Source organism: Aptenodytes patagonicus, chromosome 13 (genome assembly GCF_965638725.1).
Source record: "Aptenodytes patagonicus chromosome 13, bAptPat1.pri.cur, whole genome shotgun sequence".
Taxonomy (NCBI): Eukaryota; Metazoa; Chordata; class Aves; order Sphenisciformes; family Spheniscidae; genus Aptenodytes; species Aptenodytes patagonicus.
The window spans coordinates 14,124,181-14,146,654 of record NC_134961.1 but is presented as its reverse complement, the minus strand read 5'-3'; the positions used below and the strand labels follow the sequence as shown (position 1 = coordinate 14,146,654).

Below are 22,474 nucleotides of genomic sequence, written 5' to 3'. Positions count from 1 at the left end.
TGGAAGTACATTTTTACTTTGTGGCTGCATGTAAGAATATAAAATCAAATGCCAGGATACGTGGCTGTGAGAGAGACTAACAGTGAGAATGAGGCAGGTTCCTGTGCTGTGGGGAGGGAAGCAGCAAAAAAGTGTGCTGTCCACTTGAACTGCCCCCCCCCCCCCCCCCCCCCCCCGGAAAAATCTTTTCCCCTCCAATCTCCAAAGTGGTGTCCTCTAGCGAGCGTAGTGTTATCCAGATGATAGAGCTTTTTTCAGTTTGCAGTATGAACAGAGATTTATGGTTGCTTTACCTAGAAATTAAATAGTACTGCCACTGAACTTTCTTTCTGCAAACAGAATATTTATTACAGGAGGTCTTGAAACTTACACTTAAATGTTTACGCTTATAAACTTTGAACTTAGCTTGGTATCTAGGCAAGATACTTTGAGATATAACCATGCTATTTGCTGGCAATTGAGAAGGTCAGCTATGTAAGTAATTAGCAGAATAAAAAAGCCAAACCAACGAAACAAGTTTGTCAAATGTATTTGCTACTATCAATCCATTATCCGGATGAAACTGTTGCATTGCCTGATGTCAGCTCAGAAATATTTAAATATACTGTCGTGCAAAATTTTAGGTCTGGTATATGTTGAATATGTGTCTATTCCGTATTGTGAACTTGAACGGGCTTGGCTGTTTGTGTCCGTGTGTCCTTTAGAAAGTACTTGGAAAACACCATGCAGCATCTTATGGTTACACTAAAACTGTTTGTGGCCTCCTAAAAATTGAAAAGCAAATACCTGGGTTGTTTCATAAAGCATAGGCAAAAGAGAAAAGTTTTGGTTAGTATTTTGCAGGAACTATAGAAAAGTGGTGTGTAAACATAGTGAGACAATGTGGCAGATCTTCAGCTGGTGTCTCAGGTGTAGTTCTGTCTCAGCTGCATTTTGAGCAGCTGAAGATTGGATCTCTGTGTAACTGCTAATTTCAAGAGTCAGTCCCAGCTTTCTTTGCCCAGCAGGCGTTACTGCATGGGGTTCAGTGAAGGAATTTTTTGTCCAAGAAAAAGAAGAGCGAGGCCCCGTTGCTTTCATAACTGCTTTATTTAAAACCATAATCTTTATCCATTTAATTTGGCCAACACACTTTTTAATAATCCCAAGTGTTAACATGTCACTCTGGGCTCTTGCAGGTGAGTGCAGTTTGACAAGGAGCCCTCTCTCTCTGCCCCTGCTTCCCTGGGACGCTGCCTGAGCGTGGTCTGCGTGTTGGCAGGCACGCTCAATGGGCTTCTTTCACCAAAGTGTAAAACTTGGCTGTAAGGCGGGTTTGGAAAGGCACACTGCCTTGCTGTTGCACAAAGAAAATTGTTGCTCCTCGGGGAAATAACAAAGTTAGAGCTCTGGTGCCAAATGTTATAGGATGCCGGCACAGCGAGTGTTTGCATTCTGAGAGATCTCTGCCTTACCATTAACAAGGACTGATTGTGCAGGAGGAAAGCATTTGCTTTGCCTTCAAGACCTGTGCAACAGTGAGCAGGATTGCCATTAGAGTTTATTCATTGCCTGATACTTTTTTTTTCTTCTTAGACACCATCAGCTGGCATACTTGGCTTTAAATTGGAAGGAATTATTTTGTAATAGATTGCTGTAAAGTGATATAATAATCTCCCTGTTCACTAAAAGTCTGATTTATATGGCATTGTTTTCATCCCAGGATGTGCATGTGAAAGGAAAGGGCATCCTAATTGCTCCTACATCCCATGCAGTAAGAAGGTGGATTTTGGAGAAGTTTAATGCTAAAAGCAAAGTTGCTGAGTAGTTAAAGGTATTTATAAAGTGTTAAGCATTTTACAAAATACCCTTTTTTGGCTCCTGAGTAGGTGATCAACTCGTATTATTGCATGTAGAGCTTTCTGTTTAAATTTCACTTTTATTTTTTCATCAGAAATCAAGCTCAAGTCTTTCTTACTGCCTTAACAGAGTTTTTGAAGGCACAAAGGACCTGTTTTGGTGAATTCAGAGAAAGGTTTTCAAAGCTGTTGTGGTGCAGAATAGGACAGAAAATAATCCAGTCCATTGGAAGTTTTGTGAGAGCATTGGTTAGAAAAGCATCACGTTATATCTCCAGGTAGAAGGGGTGTGGACACCTTGAATGCTCAGTTACTACAGAGTAATGCTCTGAAATGGAGACTTCCATAAGTGTGGATATAGATGGAGCAAAGGATTGGAACTTCCTGGTGGTAAAGAGGCATTTTGGGCTTACTGGGAGTAGTGCTGCAGCACAACAGCATTTGAATGTATGCGTTCGAGTGTTCAGGAAGAATAATGCTTCCTTTCTTCTGCAGTGCCTTTCTCTCCCCGCTCTTGCTGAAGCACATTTCAGTGAAGTACTCATCAATTACATGTTTCAAACCTTACTTTATGGTATTTTTTTCTCCTCGTCAGTGATGATTTCTCATCCTGCCCAGTTATGTGCAGATCTGTGCTGTAATTGGTAAGTAAAACTTTGTGAGTTCTGTAATAACTTACATTATCAGCTCAGATAGGAACCTGTGATCAAATTACTGGCAGGTGTTAGTTGCTAGAATTGTACCCAGGATTAATGGAGATCATTAACTTAGCAGATCTTACAACTGCAGTGTCTGTTTTAGAAAAAGTATAGAAATTGGAGAAAAGAGGTACTTTACATTTTCTAGCAGCACCTGAGAGAACCATACATTAAATCTGGATATAAAATGGAGCAACTTTATTGTCTGAGTAGAATTACATCTGCTCATACTAGCTTTGGCCAAAATATTTTACGATAAATCAGTGTTACAAACTATAGCACAGAATTTATAGGCTGTAGTGTCCAGCACTCCACTCAAATGTTTTTTGTTGTGTTTAATGACTCAGTTTGACTCTTCTATAGATCATGTTTTGCATTAGTAGATTTAGCATATGTGTATCCCAGCCTGCAAACAAAAAGGGCTATACGTCCATATCCTAGCAGAGAATTTTCCAGGATCATATGGGAGTGTTTTCCATTTCTTTTTTCCTTTTTCTTTTTTTGACTCTCATGACATGAATTTGCACTTTTGCCCCCATTTTCAAGGTACAACAGTTGATATGTGCTTTGCTTTGAAGTCTCCCTCTTTCGCAAACAATCTGCCTGCTATGAATGAATAAATCATAAGAAAAGGACTTACCACCCTTATAAACTGCTGCAACATCTATTTGTTTATGGAGTGGGAGTAACTCAGTGACTTTTCAGGTAATACGCACACACCCTTTCCATTTCCCTTTGTTAAATCCAACTCTGGATGTTTCATTACTTCCAGAAAACTGTGGCCAGGATTAATATGAGCCAGACCATCCTGGCCTCTGCTTCTGTCCTCCTGAGGTCTGTCTGCAGGTTTTAGCTCTTAATTACAGTACCTTGGAGTCATCTCACTTAAACATTGTAACTCCTTCTTTTTAGGGTTTTATATATTACTTTTCCTCAGCTAGCAATCAAAAACTCAGAGGCTCATTTCCTTGCTTCCTTTTTTGGAAATGAGTTGTCTCTTTTAGCTGAACTTGAGGATAAGGCCCATGCATTACTATTTAAAGATCCTGCTTAGTACATGTTAAGGAAGGTCATGGAGTTTCTTAACCTTCAGCCCATTAAAACAGCTCTGAAGGGCTGTGCGTTAATTAATTACATTTCTGTTTATCTTAGTGCAATGGTACTTCTTGCTTACCGAGAAAGCCCTGACTTCAGATAGCATGTGCTCCATTTCAGGTGCCTGGGACAGGTTTTCTCCTGGTCATTAAGGAATGCATGAATTCAGAGAATGCATTTGGTTGCTTTCAAAGACAACTGTTTAAAAAAGCCAGTGACCGCTCTTCTGATGATCCTTTCTTTACAAACGCCACCTCCCCAAAAGTCAGATCTGGTGACTTGCTCTATTTTGTCCAAATTAAAAACATACCCAACTCAGCCAGTCAAATTCTTGGCTGATCTGGCATGAGCAGTGTTAGCTCATATTAAAATAGACTTACGGTTTATTTCCCCTGAAATTTTCAGCTTCTTTCAATCAAAATAGTAAGAATACATTAAATGTATTCTTTAAAAAAAAAAAAAAAAAAAAGCCATCGCCTTAGAAAGAACTGAACACCCTTGACTTGATTGACAGATTTTGCTGTGGAAATTTTGTATGTTAAGTCGTTCAGTAGAAAAAACTTTCTTGTTATCTCTGTAAAAAATATAATTACTCTAGGTGCAAGATAATGTTGAAAAATGCATTATTTTTCAAATATAGGAATCTTGTCATTTATAGTTTGAGAGGTTTTTGATATACATTGCTGTTACTTAAAGGAACTGTTGCTCACGGAAGCTACCAACAGAATGAGCTGAGGTATGTTTCCTCTTAGATAAAACTGAATTTCCTATCTGCAGCCTGGCAGTCACCTGTCAGTTGCAGAATAGTTAGAATGAGAAACACCTTCCTTTGATTTTTATTATTTTCTTACTGAAATGTTTGCTTCTTGGATAGTATTGCCATTAGCAATGTAATGTTCAGTAAATTATCTGCCTCTGACAGAGCAACAGTGTTTGTTTATGCTTTAGATCAGTGATGGTATCTTCAAGAAAAGAGATGTTGTATGTGTAGCAAATTTTTTTTTTTAATTTTATTTTTTTTGCTAAGCCTGGATAATCAGTCTGTACTCATCTCCAAAAGTGCTGGGTTTGTTCCAGCAAGTCGGAGACTTTTCCTTATGCTTGGGTGAGAACCTGCTGCAACATCCCATTAGTTTACAGTTTCCATGTTGGTTTACTTTAATGTATCAGAATGTGTCAGAAACTGAAGTACATACTCCTCAGTTTTATTTAGAAAAAAGAAAAAAAAAGTGGTAACTTTCCCCCGATCCAGGCTGCCAGGAAGATGTCAGGCTTGTGTTTAGACTCCTCCCAATTAGCTTCAATTGTGTTTTAAAGGCAATTCATGGTTCCCAGGACAGTAAAAAAAACCCTGCATTTTTCTCTGTGAGTGTCCCACAACAGCTATGTGCAGTGCTTGGACAGTGAAAATTTCGCATGATAGCTGAGAATAAATTGTTGTGCATGTAGGTATAGAGCAGCCCCTGAGATAGGACTCATCGTAATCATAACTCACCTAGTCCTTTTAATCCTTACTTTCTGGTAGCTCCTAGCCTTTCAAAAACAAAAATCAAACTATAGGAATAACTGCAATGACACTGAAATTCAGCCCAGGAAAGGGAGAAATGCTAGACACACAGCATGTGAAGCCCACTGGGAAATTTCCACTTGCTTGCTTGTTCTGTGGAAGGTGCTTGAATACAGATGAGTGTCAGTAGAAATCTTCTTTGATAGCTTTACGTGATGATTTCCTGCTTCCAGGAAGTAAAATATAAGAGTTTGCTTTTTAATTTGTATTTTGTCCAGAGTGATGGCAGTCCAGGTAGCACAGTCAGTTATTTCTTTTCACCTGTTATGTGTCAGAAAGAAGGGCGTGTTTGTGTATTAGCCTCTTCTCCCATTAAAAATAATGCTTGGTCTGGAGTTTGTGGAATATCAGTCTATGAAATTCTGTCCTCTGGGAGTTTGGGATGAACTGGTTTCACCCATCCTGTCGTTAGTTCTAGTCTTGAGTTTTTTCAGTGCGGTTAGGATGGGGACTCAGGATGTCGGGAAACATTCTTGAAATTTGTGTAAGTCATTCTTGCTGTACTGTCATATTTTTCATTTCCACTGTAGTGATTCACTGTCCCAGTTATCATCACTGACTGGCTGGCAGAAAGTGTGTAGGGCCCATTTTTGTGGCCAAAAGGCATACTGAGTGCCAGAGAAGTGAGGGCTCTGTGCTTTAATGTTCAGTGATACCATCTCAGCAGATTTCTTGGCTATGAAGGAGTTCCTCTCTGAAACAATGACGTGCTGTCTGCATCCCCTCCGTCTGTATGCTCTTACGAATGCCATGTGTTTTCTTCCACAAATTGAAAGGAAGTTGTAGTTTCACAAGGACCTACTTGTCTTTCATTCCATAAGGAAGAAGATGGAATTTGTTTTGTTTTGTTTTTTTCTTTACTAGGTCAGCAATTATATCATAAAAAGGATACGGCTGCAGTGATTAAGATGAATTAACCAAAATTTTTATCAAGCTACTAAAGCCATGAAATCATACAATTAGTGGTAAAGTGGTAACAGCAAGTTGGCCTTTCATCTCAACTGTCATCTCAACAATTTTTATCATTCAGAGAAGTAGAATAGAGAGTCAAATTCTTGAATGTAGGTGTAACTCTACAACAAAAACCTTGGGTGACAAGTGTATTTGTAAAGGTATGTATTTGCACAAGCAAGTTTTCAAAATTGAAAAATGCTGTGGGTAGTGAAATATGGCTGTTCACTTTCAGAGGTTATTATGGAAACTGTTAGCCTGCATGCTGCACAGTTATAATTGTATGTGCAAACAAGCGCTGTCCAGGCTCAGTAACTTACTGCTAGAGTGCTCAGCCCAAGACACACTTATAAAGGAGCTTTTTCCTATGGGATGTTCTGCTTACATTGTGTTTGTATTATTCTGCAAAGACACAGCCCTTAAAAATGCAGTCAAGTCAGTAGGAGACCAAAGAGAAATAGGTTCAATTTCAAATAGAAATCTAAAGCCAGTTTTAAATGCTTCTGCTCCAGCAATGTCCAGCTATCTCTAGTAAGATGTATGTTATGCAAGAACTTTGCATCTTAAAGCAGGGTACTATGAGGTTTGATTGCTGTACTTTTATGCCAGAGGCTGAGCCCTTATGGCTAAATTAAATGCCTATTTTTGTATCAGACATGACTCTATTACATGGAGGTAATATGCCTCTGTGTCAAAATATGTTGATATCCTCATGGCAGGTCTTCTGCTTTCAGCATAACCTGAGAATATTGTAGCTCTGATCTACTTAAGCAACTATAATATTTATTTAGATGTGCTACTATGGGATTTACCAGAGAGCCTGTATTAGCCCATAAATTCAGCCTTCAGCCTCCCCCAAACAAGATATTATGGCGGAAAACCTTTCAGCAGTGGATCCTGGATGCAACGATAACGTACTTGTTTATGTGGCTTTTCAGGCTGCATTCAGAGATGCTAAAAGTGTAGACAGATTTCAAATGATGATTTAATTGTTTACAAGTGAATGTTTTCTGCAGCATACAAAAGAGATGAACTAATCCCAAAAGGCTTTTTGATATAACTTGAACAGATGATTTCCTGACATTGTTATATATCCTGGTTTAAGGCGATGAATAATTAGCTGTTTAAGTTTTTAAAAAAAAAAAAAAAAATACCTTGAGAACTAGATGTCAGCTGAAAAGCTGTCAGTAAATTTGGAACAGCTTTGCATGTCAAGTTGATTATAGCAATGAATAAAAGGAATTACCAGGAAAATGAACCATGCAGTGTGCAGTTTTTAACTTCAGTCTCCCCACAGTTTCTCCCGTCTCATTCTCCAGATTCCTAGGGTGCTTGTGATATTATCAAGCTGTGGAGTTCCCTTTCACAAAATCCTTTACTGTGGGCAACTCTTTCTTGCTATTTACTCCACTTCATCAATGTGCAGTCACTTGAAACTTTACATTCAAGGATCTCCCCCCTCCAGACCCAAGTGCCATTAATAGCATCTTTTGTCTGACTTCCTGAAATATGGAAAGCTACTTACTGCACAGCTTCAGTTTGAGACGACTGCCCAGGACCAGGCAGCTCAGCTGAGGGCAGCGGGTTCTCCTCTTCTGCATGTCCAGCAAGCTGCCATGTTCATCCTCTAGTAACAGAGGTTATTTTGTGTTTTCCAGAGTGGATCGGATGGGCATATTCTCTGTGCAGTTAGTAACAGAGCAGTTACTACATCTGAGCTGAACAGTTTGCAGGCTTAGTGGGATGGTCCTAAATGAATTGCAATAAACAGTTTTGGAGCCTTTTTAACAAGAGCAGTAAGTTGTTTTTGAAGGTCTGAACCCTGCATGTGGCTGTGCATAAAAGGGCACCATGGGCATAAAAGCTAATCGAGATCTTAAAAATCTGGTTCATTTAAGCAGGTGGGACTGAATTAATGTTCTTTGAATTATTCAGCTTGAAAATAAAAATCGTGCATCTGTATTAAAGTTAGGAATTTAGATGGGCTGAATCTTCTGACATCTACACGTGTGGAAGCAGTTCTGACTGCAGTGCAGTGAATGGGGATGCTTTGGCAGGAATTGCGAGACTCTGTATTCATGTTCTTACATGAGCAGTCATCACCGTAGCATCTGAAGGCCAGTGCAAAATGGAGCTGCTGTAGGGCCGTCTCGTGTCTAGATGGCAATTGCTGTTTACCAACACAGAATATCTGTCTTGATATGCTGAAGTGGCAGACTTTGCCTTTCTCCCATTGTCATGACTGTAGTGAGCCAAAGCAGTGCTGGAAACCTGTTCCAGAAGAGAGGAGGCGGCTCTCCTGGCAGAGGCAGCTGTGCTGTTTATGAAGAGGTGGCTTATAGAAAATAGGTTTCAGGTGGTCTGACAGCAGTGATGCACAGAAGAAAGGGAGGGGGGAAAAAAGGAAAAGAAGGAAAACCTGGAAATTAAGGATGGGTGTGAGAGGTTCCTTGCTGATTGCTTCCCCATTCAGACAGTGAGCAGCAGTGAAGTTGCTTTGCACTGGGTATTACTGCAACCCTTTCTTTTGCCTGTGCCTGTTTCTTGCCATAGCATTTAAATGTGTGATGTGGAGCAAGGCTTGTTCAAGAATGCTTTAAAATCATTGGAACTGGGCATTAATAAACCATGTGTCCCATTTTAGTACAACCATGTTGGCTTCAGTTGGTCAGTTGATCACGTGGGCATGTTTCACGTATGTTGAAAATAAATGATCAGTTTGGGCTGCAGTAATTTTCACACTGATGCAGCATAAATACAGTAGCAGTGTATACCAGTATAGCGATACCACTGTGGTGTATACTAGTATAGTGATACAAAACCAAACTCCTACAGTGTATTATTAAGTACTTGGCTGTTTATGAGGGGCTTAATGGCATCACATAAATGGATTGGTAGCTAAATGAAGGATTGACTAAGCTAATCTCTGTGAGAATCCTCTTTAATGGGTTAATGAGGTGTTCTTATGGGCTCCCTGCATACACAGATGCTAATGAGAGTTTTTCCAACTTACCAAGTGATGAAACTTGGATCTGCATCCAGGCTGACAATAAAAATGATGGATAGGTTCTGTTATTTTGGGAAAAATATGTTCTAGTTCTGGCATGAAAACTGCAGAAGGGAGCCAGAACTGCTGTTCTACCTGCCTATTCTTTATCTTTTCCTGTAGCATATTGATTAAACTCAAAGCCTGGTGCTAAACCCTCAGTACTTCCAAAGTCTGAAAATCAGCAGTTGTACTTAAAAAAAATTATTTATCTATTTCATCCTTTAAAGATCAGCATTACCAAATTCAGTGTTCAAAGATTTCCCAGGAAAACCCAGTTTTGTTTTTTTGTTGCGTTTTGGTTTTTTGTTTGTTTGGCTTTTGTGGTGTGTTGTTTCCCCCCCGCCCCCCTTCTCTTAAAGATTGGAATGTAGTAATTTTATGCAGAGGAAGTGCCTGGTCCTAAATTGATTTATCAGGGACGTTATTCCATAAAACCACAATTTTTTAAGCTATACCAGGGAAATGGGGAAAACAAATCTTGGTGGGATTTAGGGCATTGTGTTATTTGTAGTGGTGGGATTGTTTGTTTTCTGGCTGTGCCTGAATGGGAGGTCTCACGCCTTCCTCCTGTCAGTGGACTCCTGCATACCTGACATCTGCCAAGGACTGAATTTCTGTGATGTATCTCGTTTGACTCTCAGGAAACAGAGAAAGTTATGTTTGTTTGCAGGGTGGCCAGTGGTGGGGGAGGAGATGTTGTACAGTGCATGGGTCACACACCCCATGTGTGAGAGGGGTGAGGGGGATGAGTGGCTGTGGCCGGAGCATGTCTGATCTGCCTGCCAAGGATCTGGGCGCAGCATCCTGATGCTGGATGTGTCCTCTTCACCTTATGGCAGGCATGCGTCCATCAGACACAATCTGGCTTTAGTGCAATCTTCAGATTTTGTTAGTGTGCTCTTTAATCCTTGTTCCAGGTCATTAATGAATTTGTTCAATACGACCTCCCCTCAGCTCAGTACAGTGCCGTTTATCATTATGATTTGTTTACAGTCCTGCAGCCACTTCTCAATTCCAGTGCTGTGCATTGGTCCTTCCCAAGTCTTTTTGAATTAATTTTTCAATTAGGATTTCGTGAGAAACAGTATCAGATGCTGTCCTAAAATCCAAACAATATGACCTCTGCTGTGTTCCTTTAATCCACTCTGTCTGTAACTCTATCAAAGAACAAATAAAGCAATTAAATTTGTCTGGCAGGCTTTATTCTGTATAAAGCTATACAGGCTGCTTCTCATTCTATTACCCTCAAGATTTTTAGCTGGATTTTCTTAACAAAGCTGACTTCCCCTTGTCTTTTTCTTTTCGTTTCCCTTTCCCTCCTAAAAAACCTAGTGCTGTGTTCCCAGCCACTTGCTGTCCTCAGTTTATTCTTTTGAAAGATCCTGTGCATGAGAAGAGCAGGATGGAAATGCTCAGGGCGTGACTCAGGCTCTGTGCCAGGCTGCGCCCCTCTCTGGAGGGGCCCCAAGTGATTGCAGCTGGGTGCAAGACGGTGAAGAGCTCACAGTGAACCTAATGCTCACAGTGTTAAAGGACTCCACAGTGTGGCTGTCACTGAATAGCCATGCTTTACTCTGCTTTGAGACCAGGGATTGTGTGGGTGTCTTTTTCTCTGTGTGGTGCAAAATCTGGTGAAAATGTGTTTTCTTTCGTTGTTGTTATTGGGGTTATGCAGACACCACTTAAGCTGGCCTGCTACCATATCTCTTTCTTTCCCAAGTGCTTTGATATGGGTTTCCAGCTCGATTACCTGTGATAGCTACAAGTGAAACGCACAACTCTTCTGCCAACTGGCTGACTTCTTTTCACACCATAGCAGTGCCTGACTCAGCTTTGAAGATTGTCGTGCCTGAAGTCTGTCCTCTTCGGCTGTTCATTTACGTTTTGAACATGTTCCTTAGTGCAGGCTTTAATTTTCTTCTGGTAACTTATTTGTCTGGTAACTTTAAACGAGCCTGCTCTTTCAATTCGGTCATGGCCTTCCTGCTGATTTTCTGCACTGTGTCCTGTTTCCGATAATACTCAAGCAGTGTGGTTTGGGATTGTTCTTGTAAGAGATGATGACTGGAGCGGTTGTCAGCCAGGACAGTTCTTTTTTCCTTTAAGTGCTATGCTTATACACTGAACTGAATTAGTGTCTCTCTCCATGTGCTTTTTTTAACATAGCTTTTTATAACACTTGGTTACTCTATAGACTCCTCTAGCTCTATTGAAGTTGTGAAAATGTTGCATAAGGACATGTATTTTTTTTTTTTTTCTTTTGCCTTTCCATCACTAGAACTACAAATAATCCACATCCATGTACCTGAATGTAACTACATTCAAAATCATACCCAGGCTGTACCTCCCGGGGGTGCCCTCTCGGCAGCTTCCATGGCAGCATCTGCTGGAGAGGTGGGCATGAAACTGTGTTTCACAGCAGCAAGGAGCTGTGGGGCTTTCAGAGACGAGCTGGGGCGTGCGGGGAGAAACATCTTTTTCGGTATCATCTGGTACACTTTGCCATCTCTACACAACCCGGTTATATTGATCTGTTAGATTAGTATTCCTCGTCTTTTTACATATTTGCATTTCATGCTGATATTTGTTTGCTGCCTGAAACAAACTGTCCAGTTTGTTAGGACAACTGAACAACACAGCAAAGCCGCTGCTCCTGCCAGCTCTTAATAAATTATTGAAGAAAGCAGGACAGTTGACCCTTGCTCTGAATTGGTCAGATGTATCATTCTTAAGCACAGATTCGAAAAGGTGGTGTTGGAGCAGCTATACTGTATTAAAGTGTCAAGGCTGAAAGATAAGCCTGCCCAGAGTTAATAAGTTAAAACATTAACTGTCTTTCAGCTTGTACCTGTGAGACAGCATGTCTGGCTTGGGTAGCTAACATATTCAAAATGTCAAAGCAGTACTTGGGCAGCAGCATCTCTGTGGCCAGACATATTTTATAGACATCTGGGAAAGCTTCCCTGCTATCTGCATGCTGCTGCAGCTGGCCCTGGCTGAGTTCAGGGGTTTGTGCTGAGCTGGTAGCAGCAGGTGGTAAAAGACACCAAAGATAGGGATAGTACCAGCTTCATTTGTAACTGAAATTTCAGGATTTAATAGATAGCCAATTTGGTCTGTGGCTTAAGATGGTATGGATTTATTTTGGGTAATGGTTTTTATGGAGGCATTTGAGAGTTCTGGGCTATTTCTGGGCACTGACTATTATTGCAGGCTAAGGAATAGTAGGTCTTGCTGCAGTTCAGGTTCTGTAAATGACTGTAGTCTTCTGTAAAGCTCCTGCAGACAAGAAAACAGTTTTATCTTTGTGGAAAAGCGGGGAACCAGCAGGTCTAGATTTAACTGAGCTGCCCTTCAACTGCTGGATAAGCATGCGATTGTTCATTTGGCAGAAGAGACATATGCTGTGCTCAGGTCCTGGGCAGACCCTCAGCTCTTTGGCTTTGAAGGAGCTACACCAATTGACTTTACTAGCCAAGGATTGGAGCAGTTTTTACCAAAGCCATTGGTTATTAAAGAGACTGTGGTTGTTTCTGGTGTTGAAATATCCAGAGTTGGTGTGCAGAGGCATCGGGCACAACAGTTTTTCGACCAGAACATTATGTTCTACCAGTTGATATGTACCTCAGCACAGAGGGGGTAATCTTCACCAAACTATATCAAGCTAGTCAAGGACTAAGTAGCTGTGAACTGATGTCTCTGTTATGTCTCAAGTCCTGCTGACTTGTTTCAAGTTAAGAAAACATGAAAGTACTGCCCTTTTCTACAGCTGCCCTGTGGCTGAGTAGAAATGACCTGGCAGCTTGGGCCTCTTCACATTTCCAATACTGTTATCACAGGCTTAATGTCCAAATGCATTATAATGTCCTTTCTTTCACATGGAAGAGCTGTCCCAGAGTGGCAGAGGGGTGGTAAGCCTTTGCCACACTCAAGTATGTGTTGATACAGTTATTCACCGGTGTGCTATTTTTATTCTCTGTAACTTGAGTTATCTTAACCTCTCCGTAATCCAGACAGAACCCCCAATGCACTTGGAAATGGAGTGGGGAGGAAAGCTGTAAGCATTCCTGTCTCAATCTCAGATTTTGCTATGTTGTTTATGTTTTTGCTGCATGCGCTGCTTTCCCTTTTTAGTAGTCTTTCTACGGTTTGTTTCTTCCTGCCTGTGCTCCAGCCTTACTTGATCAATATCCTCTTCTTCTAAAGGATTACAGGTGGTTTCAATGTATTTATATTCTTGTTCTTGTTTCTTCCTAGTATTTTTCTGCCTGGGACTCTCTCCTAGGTATGCTACAACTGAGGACAGTGAGAATAGCTCAAAGCGTGCAGAGTAAGAATCCAAATGAAGTGCCTGTATTGTGTACTTAAGGATGTTGACCAAGATAGTACTTTTATGGAGCTGATCATGAGATTCTGTCTTAAATTTTAGTGGATGTCCTGGCTTAAGCTGCCCTCCCACTCTGCATTTTCTCAGCAAACTAGATGAGGAAATGATCTTGCTTGAATGTATTTTCCCCCAATGATTTGTTTTTTGTTAGGATCAGTTCTCCAATTTGGCCATGCAAATACTTCATTTGTCAAAATTAAGGGCTGGCAGAGGCCACGTGGGCTGATGTTGCTGCTGAAGAACAGGTTCGTTAAGCTGTGTACCAGTGAGGCTATTAGCAGTGAGCGTACTAATTGCAACTCAGTGGTTTGGAGCAGCCTCTGCATGTTCCGGTGTCCTGAGAGCTCACAGGAGCTGCAGGACTACCCGGCACGTTTGGCTGGGGTTGCTCTATCTCCATTACGGTCACGTCTTGTCAATGGCACTAGTTGAGAGAGGAGCCCCTGGAAGGTGTCTGCATCTTCCTCATGATGGCTTTGCTGCAGGAGTTCTCCCCTCTCCTGGGGCTTCAGTGTCTGTCAGTGCCACACACGGGACTGAGCAGGGCTGAGACCTGAGCTCGGGTCTGCACCAGACGTAGTGGGTGGTGGCTGTCAGGCAGTTGAGAAGCAGCTGTCATCCTGCCCCAACACTGCATGATCAGCAATGGGGCTGTGCTGTCACTGGGTGACACGAGTCCCTGCTGCTGGAGGAAGGGAGCCAGCAAGCGGGGCTCAGCCTGGCCCTGCTGGTTGTCCCAAGGGGTTGCTTCATGCTAACTACATCTTTCACTGTTTCTGCTCCTCAGAAGCTGTTGTCATTGCTTGCACGCTCCATCTCCCCTCTGCTCCCTTCTGTCTCTTCAAAGGACATGATAAGTGTCTGTGGCTCTTCGTCATATGAAAATTCGGGTATGTGGCTTGCAGAGTAGACAGGTTGGCTGACCCTTTTCTGCACCATTAGTTCATGTAACGGGAAGTTGTACGTGCTTTGGGCTTGGCTTCTGCCACCGCTTGCCCAGAGCCTGCTGCACTGGCTGAAATTCTTTCTTCACTAAACATTTGTTTCCAGACCATTGCAGCTGTAGTAAGTGGTGGAAAGATTGGTATATTGATAACACAATAATTTCTTCCTGAGAACCACTATTCATTCAAACAATGTTAGTGGGGGGAAAAAAATGGTGCAAATGTGCTGATTTCCAGACTTGGCGTTTCAAGATCAGTCTTTCATGGAATAATTGTTCTTAATGCGTAGTAGGAAACATTCTATAGTCTTTTTCCTATCTCCTAGCTGCCTTTTGGAGGAGGAAAAAAGAAGTCAAATAATAGCTTTTACACCTGTGTACTAGAGCCTCCTGGATGTGTGTTAAGATATCCAGCAGAAATAATAAAATTATGATTTATGTGGCCTGTGATGACAAGCTGAGATTTTTATGGAATTGGTGTATTTGCTTGAAGGGATCATTTGCAGAGCAGTTACACTGACGCTCTGGGTACATTAGTACTATGAGTCCTTCCCATCTTTTCCTCTTTATGCAAATGCTCTTATGGAGCCTGTGAGGTGATGCTAAGAATGAAAAAAGAAACCCCAAACATCAGGCTAGTGTTGTGCAGACCACCCTGGTAATGCTCACCCTTCTTAACCTTCCCCTCGAGTCAGCGCTCGCAGACATTGGTGCAGCTTGTGATGGTGGGCAGCGTGATAAAAAGCAGATCTGCAAAAGCATTTTCAGGTTTTATTTTCTTGATATCTAAATGACATCCTGTTGTGCAAGGCCTGCCCGTTAGAAAGTGCCTAAGTACGTTGGAGGTGTTGCTGCCGTGACCCCTCTGCCTTGCAGTACGAGGACGTGAGCTGGCTGACTTTAGGATTGCCTGTACCCCTGCCTGGCAGCTCCTGTCCAAGCTAGCGGTCCTGGCGCTGCCGGGAAGTCTCTCTTCCCCAAATAAGTCAGTGTGTGTGAGCTAGCTGGGGGTGTAGAGGTGGCTGTTAATGTGACTTATATCTAAGGGTTACAATTAAGGTTACTTATTACTTATTACTTCCTGTAATAAGATGCTGGGTTTCGTTGGAGGGACGTGCTGCACTCCCTCCATCTGCAGGGAAACTCCGTGCATTGGTGCCCCAGGTGCTGCTCTGGGGCGCTCATGCCACCGCTGTCCTTGCGATGCGTGGGAGGTTACCTGACTTGTGTTCTCCCTTGCTAGTGGAGACATGGGCAGAAATGTGGGGAAATGACAGTCCAGGAGGTCCCTTCCAATCCTGTTTTTTTGTTCTGTTTTGGTTTTTTTGTTTCTGTGAATATACAAAGGTTTTGAGCCAAACTTGAGCGTAGGATAAAAACCACAGGCTGGCGGGCTAACAAACCCCTGGGTCATAAAATGAGTCAGCAGAAGAGACGAAGCCGCAGTGCCCTGGGATAGCTGTAGCCCTCAACTGCAATTTGTAAAAAAACAGCACTGCCCGCACAGGGAGCTGCTGTTATGTGGTCCTGCCTTGCAGGCAGCAGAGCTGTTGGAGAGGACGTGTGAAATGTCCCTTTTAGGTGAATGTTTTGTGTCTTCGTCTGAAACTGTGGTTTCATGGGAAGAAGTATTTGGTGGTGATGCTGTCATTTGTTACTGCTACTTGCCTCCTTACCCTGTCCCCAGCTGCTGGTTCTTCCTTCATATCCTCCCCCTCCTGGCTTTGCTGGTCACCCCTTTGCTGTGCCAGCACAGCTCTCCTTGTCATGTGTCATGAGCTGGGTGAAGGAACTGATTCAGCTGTAAAATGACACAGAACAAATAAATAAAATTAAAAAAACCCCTTTCAGGCTGGTTCGGTTCCACTGTGTGGGTCAGGGCCTGGCTGCACAAAACACGGGTGCAAAAACTGCTTCAGTGTGAGTGCTGCGGTTCTGGGGTGAGGGCACCTGCAACTGCCACTGCTGCTGGGGAGCCACTGCCCTGTGCCAAGCCACATGCAGATTGGTGCTGCCTCCAGGGATGGAGAGAGTGACTGGAAACTGAGTGAAAATCAGTCCATCAAGTGAAAAAAAGAAAACCCCAACTTTTCAAGTGCCTGCCACGCTCGTCAAAGTTGAACAGAGCTGTGCGGGAACTGAAAACGCACTGTCCACAGGTAATGGAAGGGGCAGCGAGCGGAAGGCATGTCTGCAGGATCAGGTCCAGTGCAGCCAACAGCACTTTGCTGAGTCTAAGCACTGGGCTTTCCTGCAGTCAGTCTTGGAGAGTCACCAAAAATGTGTGATTAGATTGAGGTGTAGATTGAGTTACCGTATTCAAACCTGATGTCTCTTGAAATGGTCCTAGAAAAACATTTTTTGTGGCATGGGAGAGAGACATGTCTTGTGGTCAAGGTCCTAGACAGTGACTTAGGGATTTCTCTCATATTTCCTATGTGACTTTGGAGTAGTTGGTTTATTTGTCTGTACCTCAGTTCCTCTGAGTCTTCCCATCCTTTAGTTTTGTTTTGGGAAGGTTGCAAGGTCTGTGAAAACAGCTGTCTCTTTCCTGTATGTGAGTGAGACATTAACCCTTTATGAAAAATATGGTAACCAAACCCCAGACTGGAGTTGCTGTACTCAATGTCACCTTTCAATAGTAAACAGAGTCTTACTCTGATCAGTCTTTAAACGTGATAAATGTGTCATGCCGTTTATACAGCAACATCATACTGTTTACACTCCAATTCCACTACAGATTTCATTTGATCACAAGCACTGGAGACTAATCGTTCATAGCACTTGAAAAATGGCAGTCTGAAATTTCAGATGGGTTGATTGCCGACATCCCCTGGGTTTAGTTATAACAACTCTTGTAGTACTGTGGCAGGCTGCTGAAACCTGGTAAAGTGTAGGTGGAACATACACAGACCAAGCAAAACTTTGCTCAGAATGGTGGCGGTTGTTCTGCTGTTTGTTTGTAAGTGTTTCCATGCATAGACGTGGACGAGTGATAACTTTGCTCTCTGACTCAGACCTTTCATTAGCCACTAATAATCAATGAGAGCAGGCAAGTTGGACAAAGCAGAGAGGCTGTAACTTAAAAAAACCCAAACAACAGTGCGTACTCTCATCCCTCACATGTGGGCTATTCCTGTGCACATTACCATACACAACCATGCATCAAGCCATGCACAGGAGCTGGAGAAGAGCAGTGTAATTTACGCAAATGTGACGTACTTATGTGGCACTAGTGAGAGGTAGGTCATTTTAAGAACATGCCTCTTCCTGCAGTAAGAGTAAAAGCCTTTCTTTTAAGTTGCTGACATTGAGCTTGAATTTTAAAATTGTTTTTTGCAGTTGAAAACTGAATTTGACTATGTTTATGTCCTCCATCCTTCTCCACCCTCCTCAGCTTCCTTATTGCCTTGCTGAAAGAGGAGAATTGGGATGCATTCTCCATGGTTGTGTTTTAGGGACCTTCAGGTCAGCTCTGAGAGCTGCGATGAGTGTGATACCTGTAACTGCATGAGTGAAGCAGGAAAGTAGAGTGGGCAGTCGGTCACCGAGTGAAAGAAGTAGCCTCTGTGTGAGGCAGAGGTGGCATCCAGAAACAAACCTGCGAAGTCTGTTCATCTTTGTTTCACAGTCAGTGGATGCTGAGAGGCAGCGATGTTGCACCGCGTGAACCGCTGTTGGGAGAAAGGGGGGAAAAAAAACCCCAAACCTGCACCATCTCTAGCAATTGTGCTGGTGCAAAAAGTGTGAGATGGGGAAGGAGAAATTTACCTCTTTTGTTCCTACTTTTGCCCATAAAAGCCAAGCTTCATTTTTTCTCAGATAATCCAGAAGCAAACACCGTGTCACGTGTATGATGTGTGTTCCTAATGATGGGGGGAAACGGGTACCCCCGCAATGCTACAGTACAGGTTCCCTGCACAGTGGCTGCAGTAGAAGTTGATACAAGTAACCACAGCCAAAATGAGGAGGAGGAAAATAAACAGGGAAAAACTGTAGCATCACAGTTTAATAGGCCTGTGCTGATGCACCATGTTCCACATGGTGTAATAATGCCATTCAAAACCTGGTTTATATTTACAATTTTCTTTAGTCAAGAAAGCTTTTGAAATTAATAATTACTGTAAGAAATCTGTTCTGTTCAGCAAGCATTGGACTTAATTTGTCTGGCTTTTAAATAGTCTGAAGCCTTATCTATTACAGGAATCCCCTGATCTTTCCAGGATGTTTTATACATACAGTAGCTGCTTCCTCTTATAGAAATAATGTCATTTGGAAGTGAACAGTACATGCTGAAAAAGCTTTTGTCTGCAATCAAATTGGCAGTGACTGAGAAAATCCAGATGATCTCCCAAAGGGGAGTCTGTGCAGCTGGGCCATTCTTTGTTACAGTAGTATTTTGCTCTTTCTATTTAAACACGTTTTGTATTCTATCTGCCACACACACCTGCCAGTATTGTGATCTTCCTGCTATGACATAAATGTGAGTGGGACTATGTAGGACAATGTTGTGACCAAACTAGCATCGCTTAGAGTCCAGCTGCAAAATGGATGAGTTTATCCCTGCTAAGTCTGTAAGAGAAGAGCTGTGAGTGCTGACATCGTTTGTCTTTAGAAATGTAAAGCCATGCAAGGACAAGATTCCTCTCACCTCTTCTCTCACCTTCAGATGATTTCTGCCCCCCCCCCAGCTTAGCTGATGACATGATATTTGGATTTCACTGAGGTTTCTCAGTCTCCTTCCTGTCTTGATATCATTTGGCCAGTTGTCAGATATGTGTGTAATGATGGTACTCTGGTGCTAGAACACGCTGATGAAAGATTACATTTAACTTAGTGTGACAGAGGTGATCATGGATTTTTTTTTCACCCAGGCACAGCGTGCTGCCAGGCCCATGACTTACTGAGTGGAGGAAAGATGTATCGAGGGTTTCAAGGCCAATTTCCTCTTTGACTTTCTTTCCCTGGGTTGATAGCTTGTTTCTTCATTAGTATATTTACAGTGAATATTAAACCAAAAGCTGCTTTATAGGCATAATTAAAAGTAAAAGGAAAATGCAGTTTTTTGGAGGAAAGCCAGATTTTTTTTTTCATTCTGTTCTGGGGTTTAGCCAAAATGAGAATCACAATGACCTGAGTATCTGGGGATATCAAAACTCAAAATTAGTCTCAGGAGCCTGATAATCTGACAGACAAGAATTTACTCTACTGAACTAAAGCTGTCTAATTTTGACAGATGTGATGGATTAAAGAGAAAGCATCATTGACCTGGTTCCACTCTGTTAGGCTTTCCAATTAAACAGGGTGTTGTAGAAAGCGAGACCTTGCAGACTAATACCTGGCCAGCAGGACTGAGGTTTTAAATGTCCCTTACACTTTAAAAGATGTTCCTTTAAAGATTTTGCTTGAGTGCTAATCCCAGAACACTAATGATGCAGTCTCCTGTAGGGATGTTATCTTTTTCTAACCTCTTAATTAACTGGCTAAATAGACAATTTTTGTGCTTTTGTATTTAGAAGCTCTTTAATGAGGTTTGAGTCCTCTGGCCAAGCCAAGTTAAGAGTTCAGATTTTGACACCAAGGAAGATGCCAGACTGCAGAAAACACATGGTGCACTTGCACATATAATGTGCAGAGCTGGCGAGAGACATTCATCAGGATGAAATTTTAATGGAAAACAAAACAACCACAGCATAACTGCAGCTGTTGGGAGGAAGAATTTTGCCAAGGATGTGACCAACCCTATCGTCATCAAGTCCTGATCAACTTTCTGAAAAAGTTCTAATGCCTTGAAATTACAGGAGCACCAGTCAATTGTAATCTAAGAAAGAAACGTAACAGAGGATTAAATCAAAGATGCAAGGGCCTGCGTGTGGCCTTGAGTTGTTCTGTAGCTAATCTGTCTCTGATATGCTCTGGTTATTGCAACCTCCTTCGCTCATCCAAATATTGTAGAGATCCTGTAATTTCTGTGCAATGGTAAGATGTCTGGAAAAGGAGGCTCTCTTAAAAAAAAAAAAAAAAAAAAAAAATCCTGTCATCCTTGTTCAAGCAGGTGTGTTTGTTCCTAACGTCGCTACTTTGGACCAATAATGGCTCAAAACACCTTCTTTTCCACTATTCCAGAGTAATGGCTGTTTCTGTCTGCTCTTTTTGTAGATTGAACCTCCTAGTCCCTACACCAGCTTGGAGACTCAGGTTAGTACTACCCCCCCTCCCCACTTCTTTCTTACAAGAGGTTATCTGAAAGAGAGGGCTGATCTGCTGTTGCCCACCATATTTATGATATTTAACCGTGTTGGTGGCCCTGGAGAAGGTGCGACTGTAACAGCAGTAGCAGTAGCTCCCAACATGACTGACTGGGCAAGAAGAGAACCAGACTCTTTACAGGAAACAGTAGGTGCAGATGGTGAGGAAGGGACCTGGTGTTCAGTTGGACAACAGCAGAAGTGACTTGTATTTGTTAGAAGAGAGGATGCAGTCCTCAAGGCAGTGCAAGCATCCATTCATGGGATTCTCATCTCTTTTTGTTATACTCAACTTCCTAGCTTTTGTTGTGATCCCCGCTGCTAGTATGTTACTCTAAAATACTGTTGCACTGCCAATTTCCTCTTTAGACATTACAATGAATGGTAATGAATCCGTGGAGATGCCTGGCACCAGAAGGTCAAAGTGACAGAAGGGATTTTACAAAGTCACTGATGTTTTGATTTGTGTTTTCTAACAAGGCAGCATCATTGATTTCCATTCTTGCTGATCTTTGGGAGACAGCAAAGGCAATGGTACTTGCATACCGAAGATGAGTGTTCATTCAGAACACACATTTCCAATGTCCCTTAGTGACTGCATAAATATTTCTACCTTGGTCTTCTGCTGGCCTTTCTCTGGGGAAAGCTTTTGACTGTTTTGTTATTTGTTTCAACAAGCCTACTACGTCTTTTTTATGGACCTCACTTTGGAGCCAAGCCTTTGTGAGTCAAAACTGGCAAGGAAAGATCACACAAAGATTGTTATACACAATGGCATTATAAAGTGGTATCAAAACACAGAGTACATAATAAAGTACTAATCCGTACATGATGTAGAACTAGAAATATACAGTAAAAATGAAGACTTACTTTATTGCTGACTTGAAATAGTGTAAGAACATCAGTTTGTGTCAGTGAAGGTACTAGGGGAGAATGCATATGTGAGTACGAGCAAGAGAATTTCACGCTTGGAGGAGAAGGAAGTGAAAGGGAGATCATCAGCTCCAGCTGGTACACCTGCCAGCTGCCACAGATTACTGGCTGAGGTGATGCCTTCAGTCCCAGCATACCACTTCCTTGTCCTGCCCTGCCAGTCTGCATCTTCCCTGACCTGCATATCATTCGCTCTTCCAGCCCGTTACCTCCTTGCTAAGACTGCCAGCAGGAGTGCCATGTGACTCCAAAAGTTGCTGTGCTTTCAAGGGGCCTTAATATTTTTGGGGTCAGGGAGGGCATAAACGCATTGTTGAATGAATAATTAATGTAGAAATTAAGTGTAGGCTTATATGTGTTGATATTTCTTTCAGCATTACTGAAAGCCACGTCCACTTCTGAATCCATTTTCTGTAGAAAGCTGCTTACTTCTGACCTTGAAATAGATGAGGAGAGCCAAAACCAACTTCTTACGGGCATCGCACTTACATCCCAAAGTGTTCTAGACTGCTGGGGGCTGCTCCAGTGTAGGAGCTAAGACCAGGCAGGTATCCTGGGGTGGGGGAGGGAAGGGACTGTCTCTCTCTCAGAGGTGGAAGTAAATCTGGATATCACAGCTGAAGGTCAGGGCATGACTTTGGTTTCTAGGGATATATTTCTCTTTAGGTGAAGTGGTCAAAAGCATTCGGATTAGCAGTGGAAGTTGTTTTATATCCAGACTAAGAAGTTAACAATTCGAGACTGGGCCACAGTCTTAGCTGCGAG

At 42.2% G+C, this 22,474-nt stretch overlaps 1 protein-coding gene across 2 annotated transcripts in view; it reads left to right on the top strand.

Annotated features, from left to right (window-relative positions):
• Positions 1–22,474, top strand: part of XYLT1 (xylosyltransferase 1) — a 202,251-nt gene that overhangs the window by 31,603 nt on the left and 148,174 nt on the right. Inside the window, exon 2 of one of the 2 annotated variants that reach the window (XM_076351492.1) lies at positions 20,688–20,726. The exons of the other annotated variant lie outside the window; for it this stretch is intronic. Within the exon in view, the coding sequence (XP_076207607.1) occupies positions 20,688–20,726 (39 nt within the window). The remainder of the gene's footprint in view (positions 1–20,687; positions 20,727–22,474) is intronic. 2 annotated transcript variants of the gene reach the window in all.